Raw genomic sequence first — 22,092 nt, forward strand, 5'->3', positions numbered from 1 at the left:
GCGGGTGTCTGAGATTTCCCAAGTACCTGAGATAAAAACCACTGAAATCTTACCCGCAGGTGTCTGAGATTTCCCAAGTAGCTGAGATAAAAAACCACTGAAATCTTACCCACGGGTGTTTGAGATTTCCCAAGCAGCTGAGATAAAAAAAACTGTAATCTTACCCACGGGTGTTGGAGATTTCCCAGTCTTGCATTATCTGATTTGATTCTTTTTCTCCCTTTTAAAGTGTACGTGATTATTTTGCCAATTAAGAATACCCTGCTGCTGAAATTTCTTTGTACTTACAAGAAGCCATCATTTTTTTTATTCTGACATTAGACATCACTTTTTTTATTTCACTTATGGGTAAAATACAAAAATCTCACATGGCTAAAAATAGTAATTTTTCCGTTTCTTTGGTGAGAAACTTCCTTCATCACTATTGAGACAAGAATCACAGAATGACAAAAGGACATAATAAACTAGGTAAAATCTATTCAATGTAAACTTACGTAACAGTCTGTTCCCCAAGACCAGACATTACGGAACCAAATCTGAGGTATAATATGGATTATGGCAGGGTGTGGTCCCCTGTTGACAACTGTATACTTGCCCAGAATATCATTAGGGCTGCCCTTACAATATTCTGCAGTTACATCAAAGTACTCATTGGAATCAAATATACCTAAAAATAGCAATAAATTTGAAAATATTTACTGTGAATGTACTATTGTTCATAGGGTACCAATTTTCATGGTTTTCATGGGTGAGCAAGGCCCTGAAATTTTATTTTTATTTCCCAAATTTGACACAAAATTAACAAAATTTTAGAAGTAAAGTAAGGGGGAATCCAACTTAAGAAAGGGAGGGTCCAACTATAGTAACGACTAGCCTGAACTTGGTTACACAAAGCCCACATAAGTCTAAGTTATAGTATATTAAATAGCTAATTGTCTATTAACTCATTTAGATTTCAACTGGTTAATAATCTACTAATATTTGATAGGCATTTATTTGTTTGTCCATATAAGTCCAGGGGTCCTTTCACAAAAAATCGTAAGTGTAAAATTAGTCGTAAGTTATGACATCATAGTAAATCAAAGTATTGTGATGTCATAACTTAAGACTAATTTTACTCTTACGATTTTTTGTGAAAAGGGCCACAGGTTCTTTGAAACGTTTTTTTTTTTTTTTATGACAGCTGGGTTCTACACAAGGCATCACCTCCCATGCAGTTTTATCAAGTTACTACTGTAAATGATTTTATATTATGGCTGCTTGTTTTCACAGATTCTGTAATGTGAACATATTTGCAGGTACATGTATCAATTTTCCCTCTTTTTTGGAAAAAATGATCAGCATTTCATATGATAACTCCATTTTGTCATATTAAGTTTTGTAATTATTTGTCCGTAAAAAAAATGCCAAAATTAGTACACCCTGAAAATCAATATGTTTACAGTATATTGAGCAAATTTTGAGGGGGTGAAATTAAAGATTCAATTTGAGCCAGACTGCTGTAACAAATGTTGCTACCTACACTCTACCTGTATCAAGAATTTCATATTCCTGTTCCATTACACCTCGTTTAGCATTTTCCTCCACCAATTTCTGGTAGGGGTATTCTTTCTGGGGATATTTATAGAGTGCCTTCATGTAAGTGTGTGTTGGATTATTGTCTAAGTAATAGTACAATTCTTTCACATCTTCTCCATGGTTTCCCTGGAAATTTAGGAAAACGCTCTTTATGAAAATGAAGGAAAATCACTTTTGGCAATATTTAAACATATAATGAATCACATGTACTTTATGTAGGGTATAGACATTTTCTACAAAAATAATTACACCAAATCTTAATCAGTTCTGTATTTTATTCTGCAATGAAAAAATGAACAATACAATATACATGTAATAACTATATTGAACCAATCACAGTCTCTCAAAAGGCAATTACAAAGAGACTTTCATGATTCAGGTAACAAAGCAACATAAATATATGACTCATTAACAAAACACAGACTACAGTTATTTTAAGATTTGAAAATGTACATGTTATTCTTGTGTAAGTTCATAAATAGCAACCCAGATGAAGAAAAAGTTCACTGAGTTCATCGATAAGTGTCAAATTCAAATTGCTATACAATACAAATTATCTTGGAAAACAACTTAAAATAAAAGGGGACTTTTCTACATGAATTCAAATGTACCAAAAAATTCATTGAAATCCCTAAATGCATTTTTGAAATATCACAAGACATGAGGCCCAAAACACTACAGGTAGCTAAACAGACAACTGTATACATGTACATGCATGGATTTACAATTGTTGTTTTATTCCAAATGACCTTTTAAAATCAGATAAACAATTTAATATAATTTACAATACATTGTGATGTCATTTTTCAATTGAAGGAAGGTCCAGTATGAAACAACAGAAAAATTTATTATATTCTGCAATGTCATCCACATATACGTAAATACATCTATACCATATACTTAGAAAGAAGAACAAATAAAAAAGATGATCACTAAAACAGTTAAGATTTCTGTAAGCTTACCTCCTGGCTGGTCAAACCAAATAATCTTTCCTTTAGTATGGGATCTTTAGTATTCCACAATCCAAGAGATAGGCAAAGCCTTCCCTCTCTGTCTGTGATCCCAAACAACCCATCTTCTCCCCACCGGTAGGCCCTAGATCTGGCATGGTCATGGGGGAAATAGTTCCAACTGTAAATAGTATCAAGAAGTTGCATGAAGGACCAATCCAGAGATTTTAAAAAAAGTGGTGTTTCAGGCTATTTTTTGCTCAGTTTTGTCCCAAATTTTGAACAAAATGAACAAAATTTTCCAACGATGGAGGGGGGTTCCAACCCCTAGAACCCACCCACTGAATCTACCACTAGAATGTAAATTCATACTTGCCTTAAATATCAATTTCTTCAGATATAAATTTGAGCTCTGGCAAAGCTTAAAAAATTAGAAAACTTTAAAGCTAACTAATTATTTAGAAGGTGTGGTATCATTTCTTCTAGAAGAAAATGCGAATAATTCAACCAAAATATTTTATAATAGGATTAGGGCATTGTAACAGAAGTAAAACCCTTCCCTTTGAAGAAGTGGGACTATAAATTAATAAATACATTTCATTGTAAAGAATAATGCAATAAAGTTCTTGATAGACCATTATATTGTAATATACTTACCCCAAAGTTCCAAAGTTGTTCAAGTGATAGAGATACATCAATACCATTGTCAAAAGGTATGCATATATCTTATTTAAGTTTATTTTTGTAAAGAAGAAATGAATCTTTCTTTTCAAATCTCTTAAATGCTTAAGGTGCAATTTTTCCTTCTCCTTACCCTTCATCATAAAAAGGGGAGGGGAAGGCTGCAAGATTTTTTTCAACAGTACATGTATATGATTCTTGTGGAGAAAAAAAGTACAAGAAAAAAATAATTAAAAGAAGAAAAGGGATCATTTTCAGCGGGTAGGTAAGTAGTGGGCAAGCAAGTAAGTCATTATTTAGCCCTTATTCAAGATTCTTGACTAACAATGGCACTATATGCCAATTAATGGGCGTTTTTTAATAAGTTACATTTATACTGCACTTGGGATTCAAAGCTACTTAAATTTTTCTGTGGTAAATAAAACACAATTTATGCAAACCAAACTCTCTAACACAAAACATTAAATTAGGTTTGCTGCCTGGGAAAATTGAACTGGATTTCAGACAAGGGAATTAGTCCAAAGAACAACATATCATGGAACAGTATCATGGTTTTTTTTTACCAGAATATCATAATTATAGTATTATGTCTCATTTGTATGTGTCATCACAATTATTTTGTTATTTTAACAACTTGTAATATTTAGGTGAACTGAACACAACTATTACATCTGTGCTTTACATCAAAATATATTGTGTCTTTAAAAAGGGTCAATTTCACTTAACAAACACACCTGAACAACATATCTCTATCCTATGTCCTGAAGCACATACAGTGTGTCTCTACCCTAAGTTCTGAACGACATATCTCTACCCAAGTCCTGAAGGTATACACATATCTCTACCCTAAGTTCTAAATTCTAACTCAAATCATGGTATAGGTACATGTAATTTTGCTGTGGAACTACAGTCACTGGCCATTTTAATATATGTATGTGTTACTCTAGCAGTATAGCATATAAAGCTGCATATTGCACTAAACAAATGTTCACAAAAGTACCAGACGGGAATTGAACAATTCAAGGAACCCTGATACTCAAAGCCAACTCTCTACCAACTGAGCAAAAGGATTAAATAATCCACTAGTACATCTTATGGGGTACAATAATTAAATCACTCTGTGAGAAGAAGCCATTACAACATTTGAAAATATCCAATCAAGACCAGTTAAAAATGACCTAGTTACATAATGTCTCATATTGAACCTTTTCTATTATTAGTCAATCATTTAATGATGTCGTTGTATTCTTTGCAGATGTCTACTGCTTCACGAGATGCTGAATGACAGTTTTCATTACAAAGATTAGTTTAATTGGTAGTTCAATGAAAATTTCATTCAAGTTTTCAAGCATATAACGAGAATGGATATGGTGAATATATCGAAGAGACAACAGCCCCACCAGGATGAAAAAAAAGTCAGATCACCCATGGGTCTTCAATGAATGAGGAGAATCTTACACCACAGGGCAGGCTGAAGCTGGCCCATATGTTTACATATCAAACAAAGTATGTGGGCCATTTATATAAAACGTATGAATCACAAAGTCTATCTGTCTGTCAGTTCATCTGTCATGTAAGCACAATCCTTCCTACATTTTTTGATGAAATTTTATAAAGGTTGGGCAACATTATTATGTATATGTGCAAAAGTAAATAAAATTATTGTTGAGAACTCCAATGGGAGATAACCAAACTAAAGAAATTATTTTACATGTTAGAACACTGTAAACACAACACGTCCTCCACTACTCAAGGAATATAAATTCTATAAGAGGATTTGCAAACATAAGTAGGTGTGAATATTAAGGAAAATGACTCTAAATGGAGATAATCCAACATTTAAGGATTTTACATGTTCATGTTAAAATTTAACCTTATTCGGCTCATGGGAAAGACTAAATTTTGTAGGAAGGTGGGGCACCATATGTACAATTGTAGATATGCATAAAAAATATAGTTATTGTAGAAGGATCCCAAAGGGAGATAATGCAACTTAAGGGTTTAACTTATTAAGCATTTACCTCTATTTGAAGCATAGATATTTTCATTGAAAGCTTACTTAAAGTATTGTTAGTTCCATTTGAGAATGCCTATGAATAACAGATAAATGATGACCCACTTTTCAAACAAGTATACAAGTAATAGACCCTTTTGTGGTAAGTTGGTGAGCATGCTCAATATACACTTCCATGAGGTAGGGCTTGGGTAGAACAAAAGAATTTTCCTCACAGAAGTGTATATTGATCATGCTCTACGCATGCTCATCGACTAACCTACAGTTAGCACAAAAGGGTCTATTAACCATATCTTTATCAAAATCTAGATGTAATCATGCAAATGGTAAAATATGTACATTTTAAATAATGACTTTTGTAGTTTTATACATACATGTAGCATGATGAACTGTAAGGTTTTTTTTTTTGTTCTAACTCAAGCTGAAACAGTCATAGCAGATTCATAAGGAGGGATTGGCTCAGATTATGCAACCTAAAATTTGGAACTCTTGATGTTTCACTTTTTATACCACGTTTTTTTTGCTTTGCTTCGAACTGCCTTGAAAAGTTTTCTCTCTATATATCCCACTTAAAATAATAAGTGTGTCAAAAAATTTTGAGGTCCAAAAATTTAACTTAAATAATTTGCAAAAGAAGATTGAAAATACCTCTAATGGTTAATTTATGTGAATGACATATCATGCCAATAATTTTCATTGTTTTGAAAACATGAATATTCATTGATCTCTACAGATTAAAACCACTATTGGTATAAAAGAAACTGTGCTCAATTATAGGCAATGCATACTCCACATTAACCTATTATCACTGTCCTTAACACAGATCCACATCCAAGTTGTGAATATCAAGCTTCACTAAAACCAGGATCTTGGAATCTCCTGTTATCTTCAAAAATAGAAGGAACAAGATTACAGATTTTGTCATTTCATGCTTTGTTGCTTCTTTCTGCAATCACTAATATTTCGACACGTTTTCTGGCTTTTAAATTTGGAACAACAACAAGTAATTCATGTGCCAACTGTTAAGAATGTTTCAAGATGCTTTATAAAATGTAAGTATCAATTTCGTCAAAGCTTACTGTTCAGCACAGATTACAAAAGGTCAAAAATACCCTTCACCAACTTAACAAAATATGGAGACCTAGAAACATCAATGAAAAGACAAAGATCAGTCTAAACCAAAGTAATGTCCTGTCAGTCTTGATATATGGTGCAGAATGTTGAAGAAAAACACAAAAGCATTAAAAAAGGCTTTCATACAAAATGTCTTAGAGAAAACAATGCAAAATCCATTGGCCCAGGAATACATCAAACAAAGACCTATATAAAAGAACAGGACCAAAAACCTTTATAAAAGAACAGGACAAATAGACCTTGCTACAGTGATAAAGCAAACACAATTTACATGGCCACATCATCAGGAAAGGAAATTAGTCCATCACAAAAACAGCCCTGAAATGGACACCAGCAAAAGGAAAAAGAACCAGGGGACTACCGAGAAAGACTTGGAGGAGGATTATAGAAGGAAACATAAAGAAGATGGGGAAGACTTGGAAAGAAGTGGAAAAGATAGCTATGGACGGACACAAATGGAGGGATCTGGTACCAGCCTTATGTGCCACTGGGCACCAAGAGGATATGCAGGTAGGTTCGGGTTTTAGCACAGGCAGCCATACAAAATGTATCTATTCATGGATTAAAAATCACAAGTCATTTCGAGCACAATACATTAAAGAACAATTATGCTTATTTTCATTAAATGATCTAAAATTGTTATAGAGAAGATTTTCAAAGTAGTATATGTGGGGGGGGCAAATTGTTTCGAAAAACTGGCATTGGTCAGTCTCATGACGCTGAACAATATTACCCCTGCAAAAATTTTGCTAAAGGCAATGGTTTTTGAGTTGTTTGCCAAAACTACCTTCCGACCCCTATGTTCTATTTTAGTAACAGGGGCCATGTCTTTTCATGGATCATAAATCCAAACACTCATTTCTGAGGAATAACAATTATGACAACTTTCATTGAATTCTGTACAATAGTTTTCAGAGAAGAAGATTTTCAAAGTTGCACATGCTAAAAATGGTAAAAAAAACTGTTTCAGGGGCTGTAACTCCTACATCAAATGATAAATTGTTTGAAATATCAGCAAAGGTCAATTTCATGAGGCTGAAATATATAACCCTGCAAGACTTTTGAGTTATTTGCAAAAAACTGCTTCATTGAATTCTGCACAACAGTTTTAGAGAAGATTTTCAAAGTTTCATGTTTTTGCTTGCCTCATAAATCCCAACCGTCATTTTGTGCACAATAATCTAAGGAACAATCATGCCAAGTTTACATCCTGTCTGTCTAGTAGTTTCCGAGGAGAAAATTTACGAAAATTTGTCCACAACGACAACAGATGCCAAGTGATAGCATAAGCTCACTTGGCCTTTGCCAGGTAAAGCTAAAAAGTCAAATGAAAATTGAAAGGTGATGAATTTTGCAACACATCAATTGCCATATTTCCCAAACTTTTTATCATTATGTATGCAGGTGATAATGTTGTTTAAGAGGAATCAACTGACAAACTCAAAGTGAATCTAACAATTACTGTAAAAGCATGAATGCATATTTTTCTTTAAACAGTACTTTTATTACCATTAAAATATGTATTCTGTAAATATATCATAAAAAAAATGGATATTAAAGTCTTTTACTATTTTTGTGTACAGACAGTATACATGTACATACATGTATGGTAAAGCTCACGGTACTCACTGATATTGGCAACACCTGCTCCATATTATATCTTAACACTTACGATGCTAATTTGTTGAAAAAAAATGTCTAGAATTCGATATTTTGCACTGGAAAATGGGTCTGTTGCCTGAAAATGGTCATTTTTGGTGATTCTTTGTCATTTTTCACTGGATAAGGTGCTTACCAAGGGTGAGACAGTGTCTAAAGTGTAATTTTTCCAATGCTTGTTCCCTTTTATGGTCATTTAAGCCAAAAACTGCTCATTAAAGTTGTAAGTGGAAGGTCAGGGGTCCCCAGAGGATTCACTCTTGAGAAAAAATGATGATTTTATGCAATTTTTGGCTTCAGATTGGTCTAACACCAGAGGTGGTTAGCATATTGGGATGACATTGTGGGAGTGGTGAGAGACATCATTATTCTATAGAAACCAGGTGAAATGAAGCACTAAAAAATTCACAACTTTTTGTGGCCTTCTTAACTAATGACCTCTGGTTGAGCTGTCAAGTCCCTATTTTTGATAAAACTGTGTATGAATAGTCTCATTTTAAAGCACTTTCACTCTGCTTGCATATGAAATCAAATTTAAAGCTAAAAAATAAAATTTCCAGAACCCAAAATTTGAAAAACAGCCCATGACCATATATATACAGTTCCCACATTGTAAGGGTTAAACAAATTTTTTGACACATCTAAGAAATGTACGTGTATACAGTATGTATGATAAATCTTACTTCATACAATTATCAGTATATCTATTTTCAAGTTAATTGAGCTAGTATGAATTGAACAATTGAACAACATACCCCTTCAAAGGACCCCTTAATCCCTCCCCTCCTTAATTATATGCTTATTTAGCGGGAAGACGTTCGGAGAACAGTCGTTGCAGCTATTACTTTGTAAATAGCTAGGGACGTTTATAATAGGGTCGAATTGGTATAATCCGGATAAAGTAATAAAGTTTGCCTACCAGTTACCGTCAGCTGAATAATCTTCTCTGACAGTTCCCCACTGGCGTTCTGATAAGTAAGGTCCCCATCGCTTCCAGTTCTTTGCCCTTAGTTTATCCTCTTTCAAGCGTTTTGACTCTGCTGTTGTCATTTTTCTGCATCAATGATGCTGACATTTCCAATTATATTATCTACCTTACATAGGTGGCGGTAGGAGCGAAACCGGAAATGTCAAAAAATTATGCCAAATTTCGAATGGGACAGTTTTTGAAACTAAAATCGAGTCTAGAGTTTATGAGGTAGGTTGACAGTTTATCGATAATTCGAATTTAGACTTAGTTTGATATTTTCTTTCCAGTAAATGTTAAATGGTTATGGATTGGATGTATGAGATTGAGAGAGTATCCAATGAAACCAAGATTCTATCCGACTATCGGAAATTAAAATTACTTTAATTCACACTTGACTTGTCATTTTGCTCTGAATGACGCCAGATTTGTCTCCAAATAACCTTTTGACGTCAATTTCAAAGCAATTTGTGATATCGTTCTCCTTCAGTTGAAGGAGAACTCAGCAAGAAAACTACAGGAATATATTATATATTAACTTGACGAAACAGGAAAATATATTAACTTTTGTCAATGGCGTCCACAAGTGTAAATACATCTATGTAATCCTGGGACAAAGACCAGACATGGAAAACAGGCAAACACAACAAAGAACGTTTAAATAACTCCGATAACATATACATAGTTACAAAACTAAATGAGCAACTCAGACTCCACATAAATTGGGAGCATAGACCAAGTGCACTGATAGAGTAAGCTTCCTCAGCTTTTATAGTAACACCTGCCAAGCTGCTCACAAAAAGTCAAGTCTGGGATAGACGAAAGAGGAAAGGAAAACCAGGACACATTGAACAAATCAGTTTTCATGGTGTAAATGGATACAATGTAACAATCCATGAGTGCATGATGATAACCATAAAACTTCTGTCTGTGATTTCAGTCTTGTAGCAACATAACCCTGTTCCAGAAGCCTAATTGTAAGAAGTCTAGGGTAATACAAAAAGTCTGTGAAGTTACAGCAAGCATAATATATGAGTTGTGATATGAAAATTCCCTACAAAAGTGCTGAATGGATATTGCCACAGATGAAAGGAAAGTTAACAATTCTGAGTGAGAAGTCATCATGTTTGTCCTATTGTATGTCGCGTAAATAAAATGTGAAAGCGCAAGCACTAATTTCATATTTAAAATCAAGGACTTAAATCTTCTAAGTCGCTAATTGTCAAATATTCTATGCCACTAATTTTGGCTTGCTTTCAACATCTAAATTGGCGTGAACTCATGTGAAGTTGCCATAGGCTGTAATATTGGGTGACTTCCCAAAGAATTTTGTTTCCCTTGAAGGCTTGATTACTCTTTCTCATTCTAAACAAATGGTAACCAGAAAGCGCAGGAAATGTTTTCATTCCATAAGTTTCACTCAATTTTTTAGGGATGTTTGGGAACCAGATGGCAACATCTTAATCAGATAAATCAGGGGTTTCTCAGTACAGAAAGTTCAATGCTAACCGATCATTTCATCTTTTAATGTAAACTTTTGTTCTCATACAATTAAAAAACACACATAGACCTTAGTGTATGGTATTTAAGGGGTACCTTTTGATTTCATAATAAGCTAGAAATGACTATTTTGTGGCACTTATCTGCAGCATTAGGTGGTGTAGTAATATAAACATGTAATTGTGCAAATCATATGCAAATGTAAAGTACTGAAATTACTAGTGCAAGAAGTCACTAACAATATTATTGACTTAAAAGTAGCCCTTCGTCTTTCTTTTCTGTGACGAAGGGGCTAATTTTTTATGTGAAACAGTGCATATGATTACGAGCTAATTGTCACTGTATATGTGTAGGTATTTTTTTCAAACTGTTTGTTAATTTCACCTACATGTATTTATTTTATGCTTTCAGAAGTAGATAATCATGTACCAAGCCACACAGAGATATATACCAGGACTTAACCAAAGACCTACTGATGAACCACAAGAACCTGCTATTCCTAAAAACCAGATTCCTAAAGATGTAAGTCATACTTGTACTTGTTTCAAAACAGTAGAGGATATTCAGTATACATGTATGATATTACAGTGACATGTACAAAAACAATATTTAAAAATAGGGGAAAAGGGGAAAAAATTACAAGTTACAATTTAAAATTACAATAAGCCTAAATAAATTAGCAGCTTATGACAGTTGTAATTTATAGATATATTATTACTTTATTTACTAGAATACTGCTGTCTACAACAAAAGTTTCTAAGAATGGGAACGATGAACTTGTATATGTACATGCATTGTTTTTATATCTTTTCAGATTCCACCAGAATTGATCAGAGACTTTAAGAAAGGAGCTAAGCATCCTGTCAGTGCATTGAATGAGTTCTGTGCCTTGCAACGAAGGCATCTGGAAATCAGAGAAGTAGCTGTTGCAGTCCCCACTCTTTCTGTGTCCTTTGCAAGTCAGTGTTATGTTGATGATGAACAGTTTCCACAGGGTGTTGGTAAAACGAAGAAGGAGGCAAAGACGAATGCAGCTCACATTGCTCTCAGTATATTGTTTGGTCTTAGGAAACATGAAGAAGAGGAAGATGATGGTATAACTACATTTATACTGCAATTGTTCTATTTGAGCAGCCAAAATGAATTAACAGTATATTAGTTGTTGACATACAGTTACTTATAGTATATAACACTTTGGCTCTGCCTACTTTTTTACCCTGGCAGAACTGTCCATTCTAATTCTGTTCAGATGACCTTTTCAATATTCTTTGGGTAATCCCTTTGAATTATGCTTTAAAAATCATGAAAGATGAATTCTTATTAGCTAAACAGATAGGTCATCAGAACAGAAAGTTATATGGAGCATTGTTAGATTCTACATGCAGTAACTAAATTGAACTATTGATACAGTACACCCAAAAAGTATAGATTCTCAAACTCCCATTTTGCAGTCACGTTTCGGAGTGACTCCAGGAAATTCCCCAAAATGCCATAAAAATCCTTGAGTGATCTTGGCGTACTTCCTCCAAAAGGCAATAAAATACTCCCAGCTTGAAGTTTTTTATTGCCCAGTTTTTCTTTTGAAGTATCACCTACATCCTGTCTTACCTGTCAGGTAAACATGATTACAATATAGAAGGTAATGAAATACTTGTAGTGACTCTGAAATACTCCCAAAAAGGCATTGAAATACTCTCAGATGGGAGAAATCACTTCGATGATTTTAGGAGTGGACTCTGTTATCTACTGGACACCGAAATAAAAGTAGGAGAATCCTCCCTCTGGGTGTACTATAGGTTTAATTTTAGTTAGTTTGGTGTGATGATTCTTGATTTAGTCTTGCAAATGTCTATACCTACAGGACCAAATGTCCAATTATTTGTTGGTGGACACTCCAGATGACTGAAAATACAAGACCTATTCATCAAGAACATAATATATAGCATCAAAGAAAAAATCCAGTAAATTTCATAGAATGGCATAAAAATAGACAAACCTAAACCCTTATATAGGCATCCCTCATTGTTTTTGAAACAGTATACAATTTCAGACATATATGGAAGTGTTTTAAGTTCTTACACCTATTCTGGCATCATTATTTGTAATCAATTCAAATATGTCATGCTTCAGAGTTCATTATACCAACAACTGATTAAAAGATGATAAACATATGATAACTTCATATAACATAATTTGATGTTCTTATTTCCAAAATCATAGATAAGTTTAACCAGTTTATTAGCATCAAGGTAGAATTTTCTTTACCCTGTGCTATCACTTACCAAACAATAGCACAGAGTTGAACAATGACATAAATGGCCAGTCTTTGGTAAAACAGTAGTCTATGTGAATTATTTATTTCTTCATTTTACAACTATGAGTCTTTTTAGAACTATCTGCAGATACCGGTAAACAATATGTCGTTTTCAGGAGGTAATGTGATATTTGATTCCATGGGAAGGAAGATGACTGTTGGTCAAGGTAGCGAGAGATTGAAATGTGTTTCTGCTCCATTTTCTGCTCAGAATGAGGTTTGTTCACAAGATTTTGATTAAAAAATGTGACTTGTTGAAAGATTCTCATTTCAATATGAGTAACTCACTTGGTCTGAACTCATTCTTCAGAAAAAAACATGTATGAAATACTGTCATTGTGATGACAGTGATGTTTTGAACCGAACCCTCGATAAACTGGAAATCTGTATATATATATGTCATCTTCAGAGTTTTCTTTTGATCACATGGTTTAGTTTGAGGTGAAATTACCTTTTATTTAGTTTATAGTAGAAAAATCTGTAAATTGTATATCAAACGCTTTCTTCACCCAGAAATTGAAATCCCTGTGTAGAACTTTCACATTGATTTCTCTGACCTACTTTAGTTTGTGGTACTGAAATAAGAAATATGATTTTATTTTCTTTTTCTGACCAGTCAAAAGCGGCTGCTGAAGGAGAGGGCGTTTTACAGAAGACACCAATGCAACAATTACAAGAGTACTGTTCTCTAAGAAGGTTACCACTCAATATAACAGTTAGTGACTCCCCTGGACCATTTGGGTAAGGCTCTTTTTAAGAATAACAAGGATTTCAAAGGGTTGTGAAATCTTTTAAGATCTTTCATGCTAGAACAAAATAAGATGAGTCTGTGTGCTCGTTTTTGAGCTATAAGCATTAAAAAAATCTGGCAGGAAAAGGATTTCTCTAGATGTTCCATATGTTTGTCTAAGTAGGTTTTATCTATTACAAATACTGAAGAAATAACAATGATTTCATCAAAACTTCCCACATAACATTTTAAGCTGTGTTTAATGAATTATGAAAAGGAAAGTGGGGGTCACTGGGCAAAAAATATTCATGCTATGAAATGGATAAAACCAGAGGAGTCCGAAAATCTGACAAAAATTGCGTAAACATGTCCAGCAAACATCTTTTACATAACAGTAAGTGACTCCCCTGGACCATTTGGGAAAGGCTTAACATGACAGCGACTCCCCATGGACTATTTGGGAAGGCTTAACATAACAATTAGCAACTCCCCGTGCTTAATATGACAGTGACTCCCCTGGACCATTTGGGTAAGGCTTGACGTAACAGTTAGTTTTCATTATAAATTATAAACAACCAAGAAATTAATTATGAATGGCATCAGAGGTTAATTTTTCTGTCAGTCTGTCCATTTGTAATTTGATCATCCACAAATTAAAGTTTTACATAAGCTTCAATAGGTCACCTTAGGATCTTTTTGTATTTTTTGTAGATTTGAATCAATGGTGTACATTGATGATGACCTTGTTGCTAAGGAGACTGCAAGGTCAAAAAAAGAAGCTAAGAATAAAGCCATTGGAGAGGCTTTGTCACTGCTACAGCAAAATCAGGTATGTTTCAGGGGCATGGGTTGCAAATTGGTACACTGTTGGCACAACACAAATTTTTATTTTTCACCTCTAAAGATGGAAATGGAGTTACATTGAGAATTTGGCCTCCATGGTAATTGTTGTTTCACTGTTGCCTGCTGCTAAATAATAATTGTGTCGTTAGATTCCTGAGAAACGGTAGATTTTGAATATAGAAGTAATAAAAACTTCCTCTTCTTGTTTGTACTCTTCATTTTTATAAAATATGGCCAAAAATATATATTGTCATAAAGCAGCATAAACTGATTTAGTACAGCTGTTTCTTCAAGCTGTGTGAATCTTTAAACCATTTTTGTACTCTCTTTTTTTCAGCTGTCAACCAAACCAACCATTTTGGAGGAAGACAGAATAGCGCAGTTATCATTTAAAGTTCTCAATGATAAACTGAAGGATGTCCCTTCCATGGCACATAATATGATATCTATGGCCACTTTCCTGATCAAGAGGGGTGAGCAAGTTCTTATTCCTGTAATTATTTGGAAGTTGCAAAATTTTAATGTTATATTGTTTGAATTAGGAATTACTTTGGAATTAAGAAGATGACTAAAACTAACCCCCTTAGTAGGAGTAAATTGTGTAAATAATTTTTTAACTTATTTTCTTAAATCCAAAATAATCCAAAATTCAAATAATACCGTGTATTTCCATCTTTATAGGAGAGTCTGAACCACAGGTTGTTGCCTTTGGTACTGGTAACTGTTGTATATCTAAAGACAGTTTAACCACTGATGGCAGATGTTTAATAGATAGCTATGCTATACCCATGGCGAGGAGAGCTTTGTTGAAGTAAGTTATCCTGTTTGATAGCTTCATTTATGCTATGATGTACTTATGGCAGGACAGATTTGTTAGTTGTATAACAAAAATATCAAGAATATATTAAAAAAAGAATTTACTCTGGAGTTCAACACAGTGTAGAACTTGCTGTTAACCTCAAGCTTGTTTTGGCACGTGATCAAAACTAAAAAATTCTGGTACTTGTGTGCATCATTTATTTCTCAACACTCAATTACAAAAATACAAAGCAAGTAATTGCTTGCATGCTTCACACATGTACATGTCAGTGCTTTTTATGATCTATGGGTTGCCAATTTGCCAACAACTTGTCTGTTCCATACAGGAAATTGTAACAGAAGTGTTACACAAATGCAGACCTTACCTTGTTGCCAGATTTTTTGGTGAAGAAAAGGCAAAAATTCCATTTTGAAAATTCATTAAAATAATAGGGACACAGACATCCTTGATACTCACTGTGTTCAGATGGCATAGACCTTTTGCTATGTAGAAAAAAAATAATTACTGATTGATTTTACTTTTTTTTCAGGTATTTTTTCAAAGAAATGAAGAGTTATTGGGAAGGATCTAAGATTCTTTCAATTTTTGAGCAAGTTTCAGAAAAGTCACAGATTTTAAAATTGAAAGATCATATAACACTACATCTGTTTTTGACGGATCCACCAAATGGAGATTATGGGTATTTCGTAGATCAGAGGTAAGAAGTTTGATTGGAAACTTATACTGTATATGGGTAATTTCGTGGGGTACTAATTTTTAGTGGTCTGTCTAAAAACACCAAAATAAATTCTGGGAATTATTTAATCTAAGCTTAAGTACACCACTTAGCGTCCCCCTAAATTAGAATTGGCAAAAGGTTTGGCATACATCACCAAAGTTTACACCCACCATATGGTATACCTTTTAAGTGAAGCTACTACTAATCTGTTCTATGGATTTTGATGAAATTTTATATGATTCAGAAGATCATACATGTACATATATGTGTGATGCAAGTTAATTATCACTTGATGTTTTTATTGACATTTCAGATCTTGTTCACCTTTACCTGAAGATAAACAAGAATTAGTGATGCAGGGTGCTCATTTTCCTAAATTTTCTGATGATTTACCTGGATGGTTAAATACTAAAAATGAAGATGGTATGTGTATGACTACTTAAGTGTTAAAGACTACAAAATTTTTCTCTCCCCCAGCATGCAACTCCTCAAAAACTACTGAATGGATTATGCTCAAATTTCGTAGGTTTGTTAGTTACCTTATCTAGTTGATCATACAGCGCCGCCAATTTGAATCAACAAATTTTACAGTAGTATTTAACCTTTATTGAATTTGTACATGCTACACTATAGGGACACTTTGTGGAAGCTATTCCTCAGAGACTGTCATATGGATTTCATTTAAATTTTGTGGGATTGTTAGTTACAATATGTAGTTGATCACATAGCACCACAATTATGATTCTATAATTTTTTTAGGAGTACTGGACTTTTGCACTTCAACTTTTTTTTCTTCAACGTAGCAATCTTGTTTTTTTTTTTTTTATCGCTACATTGTATAATTAATTCCAGTCTCATTCTTGTTTCCTGCTTTATAAAGTATGTTAATTTTACTGCTGTTTTTAGGTCTTCTATGGTCCAAGGAGGAGGGGTTTTGGGAGTGGGAAATCCTTCCCCCTTTTTGTTTGAAAATTTTGTTAATTTCATGCAAAATTTAGCAAAAATAAGTAAATAATAGCCTAGAACCTCCCACTATTTTTGTAGATTTGCCTTTTTAAAATTTTTTGATCTGGCTGTATGATCCTTTTAACGGAATGATTTGACAGTTGGCCAATGGTTTTTCTAAGTAATCATGTTTTCTTTATAATACCATTGGAAATCATAGTTTTATCAAACCACAAAAAAACAATGTAATTTGATACCCCACAAACAATACTTCCCCCACATTAGACTTTTTCAAATACTTCACAGCTGTCTGTGTTTGATATTGATATTTGTTTCCTGTTTCCTTGCTCATTTGTATTATGACAGTGACACTGGAAAATGGTCTTTTTTTAAGCTTTGTGGTACAAGATTTTGACATGCTGTCAATCACAGAAGATTGACTAAGCAGTTGTATGTAATTGATTAAAATATTATATTTGTGCTTTTAAGGAGAAATACTGCCAGTAGAGGAAGATCAGTCATGTCGGCAGACCATGGAAGAATTAAAGGGAGATGAGCCATTACTTGTCATGACATGTAGTGATAAACTGTTACTGTGGAATGTTGTGGGTGTCCAAGGTGCTCTTTTCAGTAATTACATGGTACCTACATACATATCTTCAATTACTGTAGGTAAGTTATATTTGGCTCCGTCATGGTAGGTGAGCAGTCGAAAGTCATTGATAGTACATGTGTAGTTACAAGTGATATAAAGTCACTGGCTGAAAATAACTTTTTGTTGTGACCTCACAAATGAATTTTGAAATTCCTAGGATGTGCCCGCTTTAAATCAAAAACATTGTTTTCTTGATTGAAAAATTTTTTTCTGTTGAATTTTTGTAGCAGTATAAAGCAATCACAGTCCACTCACTTGACAAAAACTCTGATTGACAAATACAGGTGAAAATGCTCTGACAGCACATTCTGTATTCATTCTCACATTTTTTGTGGTATTATTAAGCTTCATCCATACTTAGGTTTTATGTCAAGTCAGTGCCCTGTTTGTTATCAATATACATACTGAATCTTACTTGGGAGCAGTTGATAATCCTACCATATAGAAGGCTATTTTCATATTATTATTTTTGCTTTGTTGGCAGAAAATCAGTTTGACTGTTGTAGAACGACTAAGTAATCCAGTAGTCTGACTGCTGATAACAGGTTATTAACAATCTCAAAAATTTAAATACATATAAACAGACTGACTGGTATACTAATGATTGGTTTGTTTCTGTCAGTGAGCTCAAGTGTATAAAACTTATCCCAATTTCAGATCAGTGCATGAAGAAAGTTTTACACAGGTATAAATGTCAATCGTATGTTGAAAAATTATGAAAAACCCCAAAATAAGAAACAACAAAATAAAAACTACCTAAAACAAAGAACAATACCAAAATATCCATCCATCAGATATTTTAAGGAGGTAGACCTAGGGTAAGGGACATAACTCTTGAAATCAGAAATATGTTTTGTATCATATTCAATTTCACCAAAGCCTATCAAACTTTCATTTGAATCAGAATGAAATCAATCTAAATTACTTTGATGCTTACATGACATTGATGTTAAATGCTTAACTGGTATGAAATTACTTCAGAAGGTGTCTAGTTTATTATGAGTTTGGTTTTCCGCTGAACATGGTATTTATCTCTTTTCCAGGAAGACAGTATGACCATGGTCATTTCAGTAGAGCCGTTTGCTGTCGTGTGTATGACGTATTACAAAAAGAGCTTCCTGCAGGATATCTCATTAATCATCCTGTACTGACAACGTTATCGAAGCCATATGAACACCATGACGAGACTCTCAGTCATCTGTGTATGAACTGGTCGTTAGAGGATGAAGTAGAAGTAGTTGATGCCATAGAAGGGAGAACTGATGATATGTAAGAATAAGATTTATAGGATATATATACCCACCAACCTCCTTAAAGTGTCAGTGTATATAGTAATCTTCATGGTTGTACCTCATAAGCCTATTCTATAATTTTTTATATTTTTTTTCAAAAACTTTCAAATTCTTTTTGGGTTCAAGTTTTATCTTGGTAATTCTTTAACTTCCTATTTACAAAAGTAAAAGCTTAAATTAAATGATGAATCTGTTCCCTTGTCTTTGCATTTCCTTTTTAAAATCCAATTTTTGTGAAAGAATATGAGGGATTAGGAATAGTGAGTTTCTGTGGGCTTGTCAATCCAAAATCCATTATCCTTATTTGAATTCTGGATATTTTAATAGTGATGAAGATATCAATAAAGTATCAATCAAGGTCCTAGGTCAGAACTGAAGGTTCTTGAAATTGGACTGTCACTGATTTGGACCCCTGGCTTTTAATGTTTCTTTTCTATTCACAGATCACCACACAAATCAGGCCCATCTAAAGCCAGTCGACTGTGTAAAGCTGGGTTTCTTCACAGATATAAGGAACTGGCCAAAATGACTTGTCAAACATACTTGTTAAAAGTACAGTCATATGTAGAGGCCAAACAAATGAACAAAAGCTATCAAAGGGCTAAATATGCCTTCAGAAAACATTGTGCTCAAATTGGGATTGGGAACTGGGTATGCAAACCAGTTGAAGTGGACCAGTTTAACAAATGATAACTATTCTCATAACGCAATCACAACATGATAAAGAACCATCCAATCAAGACAAATTAATAAAATCCTTCTATTTATTATGGAATAAAATATATTTCAGTATCACATGAATTGTTGCTTGCTTTAAGCAAGTGCACTACAGCAGTAATACCTAGTCATGAACATGACACATCATTCTTACTTGAAAACTTCCAATTTTTTAAAGTAGCCATCATGCAATATGTGATACATGGTTGGAAAGTCTACACATTTTATTGATATTTTGTTTAACATTTTATTGAAAACAGAAAACAATATGTGGTTTTCAAATAACCCTTGATCTTAGGGGATGTAGAATGCATTGTAGAATTCAAAATTAAGGGAGATAACTCTGTAAATGGCACTGAAATAGAAACTATTGGATTTTCTTTGTGAATTATCTTTTAAGACTAGACCCATTTGAATGAATAAAAATATATTTCATCATGTAGACCCCATAAAGCAACTTAAAAATCAGAAATAAAATTGTGTAGCCTTTTTAGGGTGTATTATATATTCTCCAAGACTGCTACTTATATACATGTTTGTTGATGGATATAATACTGTCTATTTGTCTACACATAACACAATGACTCAAAGTTATTGTGTCAGAGGGATTTTTAATTTTTTTTGTTTCTATCTTAGTCTTCAAAAAAAAAGAAGTTCAATTTGTTTTTTATTGTCTTCAGTTATTAAGTTCATAGTTTTGGGATTTTAATTATTGATAACAGGGATGGGTACATCTTATATTTAGGGCATCTTTTTATTTTCTTATTCAGTAAATTAAGATTATCAGGTTTCACACAATCACATTAAAGCTTGAAGTAGTGGTCAATTCTCAGATGTGAGAAATGCTAAATTTACATGTGCTGCAGTGTATTCCTGTTACTCAGTTAGGTAATGCTTAATTTTGTATGCAAGAATACCATTGCCAATTGTTTACATGTTTCAAGTGTACAATTAATTCAATTGTTTCTAAATAGTACATGTATTTTTGTTATCTAAATTGATATTTTTTCTAGTGTGTATTTTCTTGTATTTGATATGCAAAAGTGTTATACATTTACAATTAACTTTAATATTAAATATGTCATTGTAATTCTAGAAATTATCGGTTGTTTAGCAATATTCTGGGGCAGATCTGGAGATTGTGGAAGGGGGCTTCCAGGATATTATTTGCTCATACTGGTATTAGCCCAAACTTTGCAATAAGTTAACAAAACATTGTCAACAAAACGGTAGTTCCTACTGCAAGAACACCTCTTTTTGAATATGCCACCAAACCTGATTTTCCTCTTTGTTTGTTTGTTGACCTCGTAAAATCAGGTCTGCTTTGTTACTGTGGTGCCATTTTAAAAGCACATGTAGAATGAAGAATTTTTCCAAAAGAAGAATTCAAATTTATTTTGACTTTTGTACATTTGGTACCAATGTTTGTGGATTAAATGGTTCAGCCAAATATTTTAATTCCAGACAAAATATATAATTTTAATAAAAAACTTAAATTTTCTGATAAAATTCCTTAAAAAGTTCAATATGTTTTTTGAACTGTTAAAATTTTGAATGTAGGTACTATCTTGTGCTCTTAGATTTTGGTTGATTATATAGAAAAAATTGAAAATCATTGAAACAGGCCCTTTTTAGGCCTGTAAGTGTCCCCCTTCTTCGGAAATATGGATCTGCCAGCTCAACTTCTCAATTAACACCCTGAAAGACGATGAGAAGTAAATAATGGAAGATTACAACTGATTGTATAATGAGATAAAATTTTAAATGATTTTTATTTTTTTGTTGTTGCAATCTCTGTGAAATGATTGTTAGTCTTACTTTACATTGTGTAGGAGAAAAAAATATCCACAGTTTACTTCAGCAATGCTAGAGGTTGTCTGGCAAGCTATTTTCTGACTTGGTGCCTATGAACAGAATTCTAACCTCTGAATTTGTAGAAGTACTTTAAGTTACATTTAAATGATGAGATTTGTAATTTATTAAAGTACCATTTTTAAATTTATTTTAGTCTTTACTTTAAGCTAGAAATATTCAGTAAGCTCACAACAACAAAAAACACATTTATACATGATGACAACCCTTCCTATTAAATTTCATCAAAATCTATTGATTGGTTTGGTAGAAGTATTTCTGTAGCAGATAATTTAAAATCCATAAGTTGGATGATCTCCCCTTGCAGAGATCCAACCAATAGTGACCACACATGCAAATGAAAGTCCTATGTTAACACCTTTATATATATATTACATATAGGTGTTAACATAGGAGTTTTGTTTGCATGTATATAGATATATATATATAGATGCATGAAATACATCTTTGACTACCCTTGGGAAACCTGAACAGCATGGACATGATGTTCAAGCTTGATACAGCTCAAAATTTGGATTTTGATTAAATATTTTACACAGGATAAGATACTTGCAAGAAGACGTGGACAGTGTGATTTATATATGCTATTTTTTTTTTTTTTTTTAACCCGTGTCGTTCTATGCCCTGACCTGTTCAGAATTGGACCATGTTCCACTTTATTGGTTCTGGCAATGTAAATCTGAGTTTAGGAAAGCATAATCTG

At 33.3% G+C, this 22,092-nt stretch overlaps 2 protein-coding genes across 3 annotated transcripts in view; one reads left to right on the plus strand and one right to left on the minus strand.

The window, feature by feature from the left end:
* The window catches only part of LOC148606395 (uncharacterized), a 25,107-nt gene extending 16,002 nt beyond the window's left edge, over positions 1-9,105 (minus strand). The window contains exons 1-4 of one of the 2 annotated variants that reach the window (XM_088543887.1): positions 8,936-9,105; positions 2,541-2,709; positions 1,530-1,704; positions 495-667 (exon numbers count right to left, since the gene is read on the minus strand). In XM_088543887.1, coding sequence (XP_088400013.1) covers positions 495-667; positions 1,530-1,704; positions 2,541-2,709; positions 8,936-9,066 — 648 coding nt within the window. In that variant the 5' untranslated portion in view covers positions 9,067-9,105. Of the gene's footprint in view, positions 1-494; positions 668-1,522; positions 1,705-2,540; positions 2,710-8,935 lie in introns of those variants that run through there. The other variant, XM_088543889.1, reaches the window with a different exon arrangement.
* LOC148606396 (adenosine deaminase domain-containing protein 1-like) lies at positions 9,082-21,519 on the plus strand. Its single transcript, XM_088543890.1, has 13 exons — positions 9,082-9,214; positions 10,895-11,005; positions 11,298-11,577; positions 12,914-13,014; positions 13,414-13,538; positions 14,239-14,356; positions 14,708-14,843; positions 15,052-15,181; positions 15,720-15,887; positions 16,222-16,331; positions 17,343-17,525; positions 18,552-18,777; positions 19,244-21,519. Exons 2-13 carry the CDS (start codon positions 10,907-10,909, stop codon positions 19,488-19,490), a joined length of 1,923 nt encoding a protein of 640 aa, XP_088400016.1. The 5' UTR covers positions 9,082-9,214; positions 10,895-10,906; the 3' UTR covers positions 19,491-21,519.
* The last annotated feature ends 573 nt before the right edge of the window (positions 21,520-22,092 follow it).

This window comes from Perna viridis, chromosome 9 (genome assembly GCF_037379345.1).
Source record: "Perna viridis isolate PV_CMFRI_1.1 ecotype Kerala chromosome 9, ASM3737934v1, whole genome shotgun sequence".
Taxonomy (NCBI): domain Eukaryota; kingdom Metazoa; phylum Mollusca; class Bivalvia; order Mytilida; family Mytilidae; genus Perna; species Perna viridis.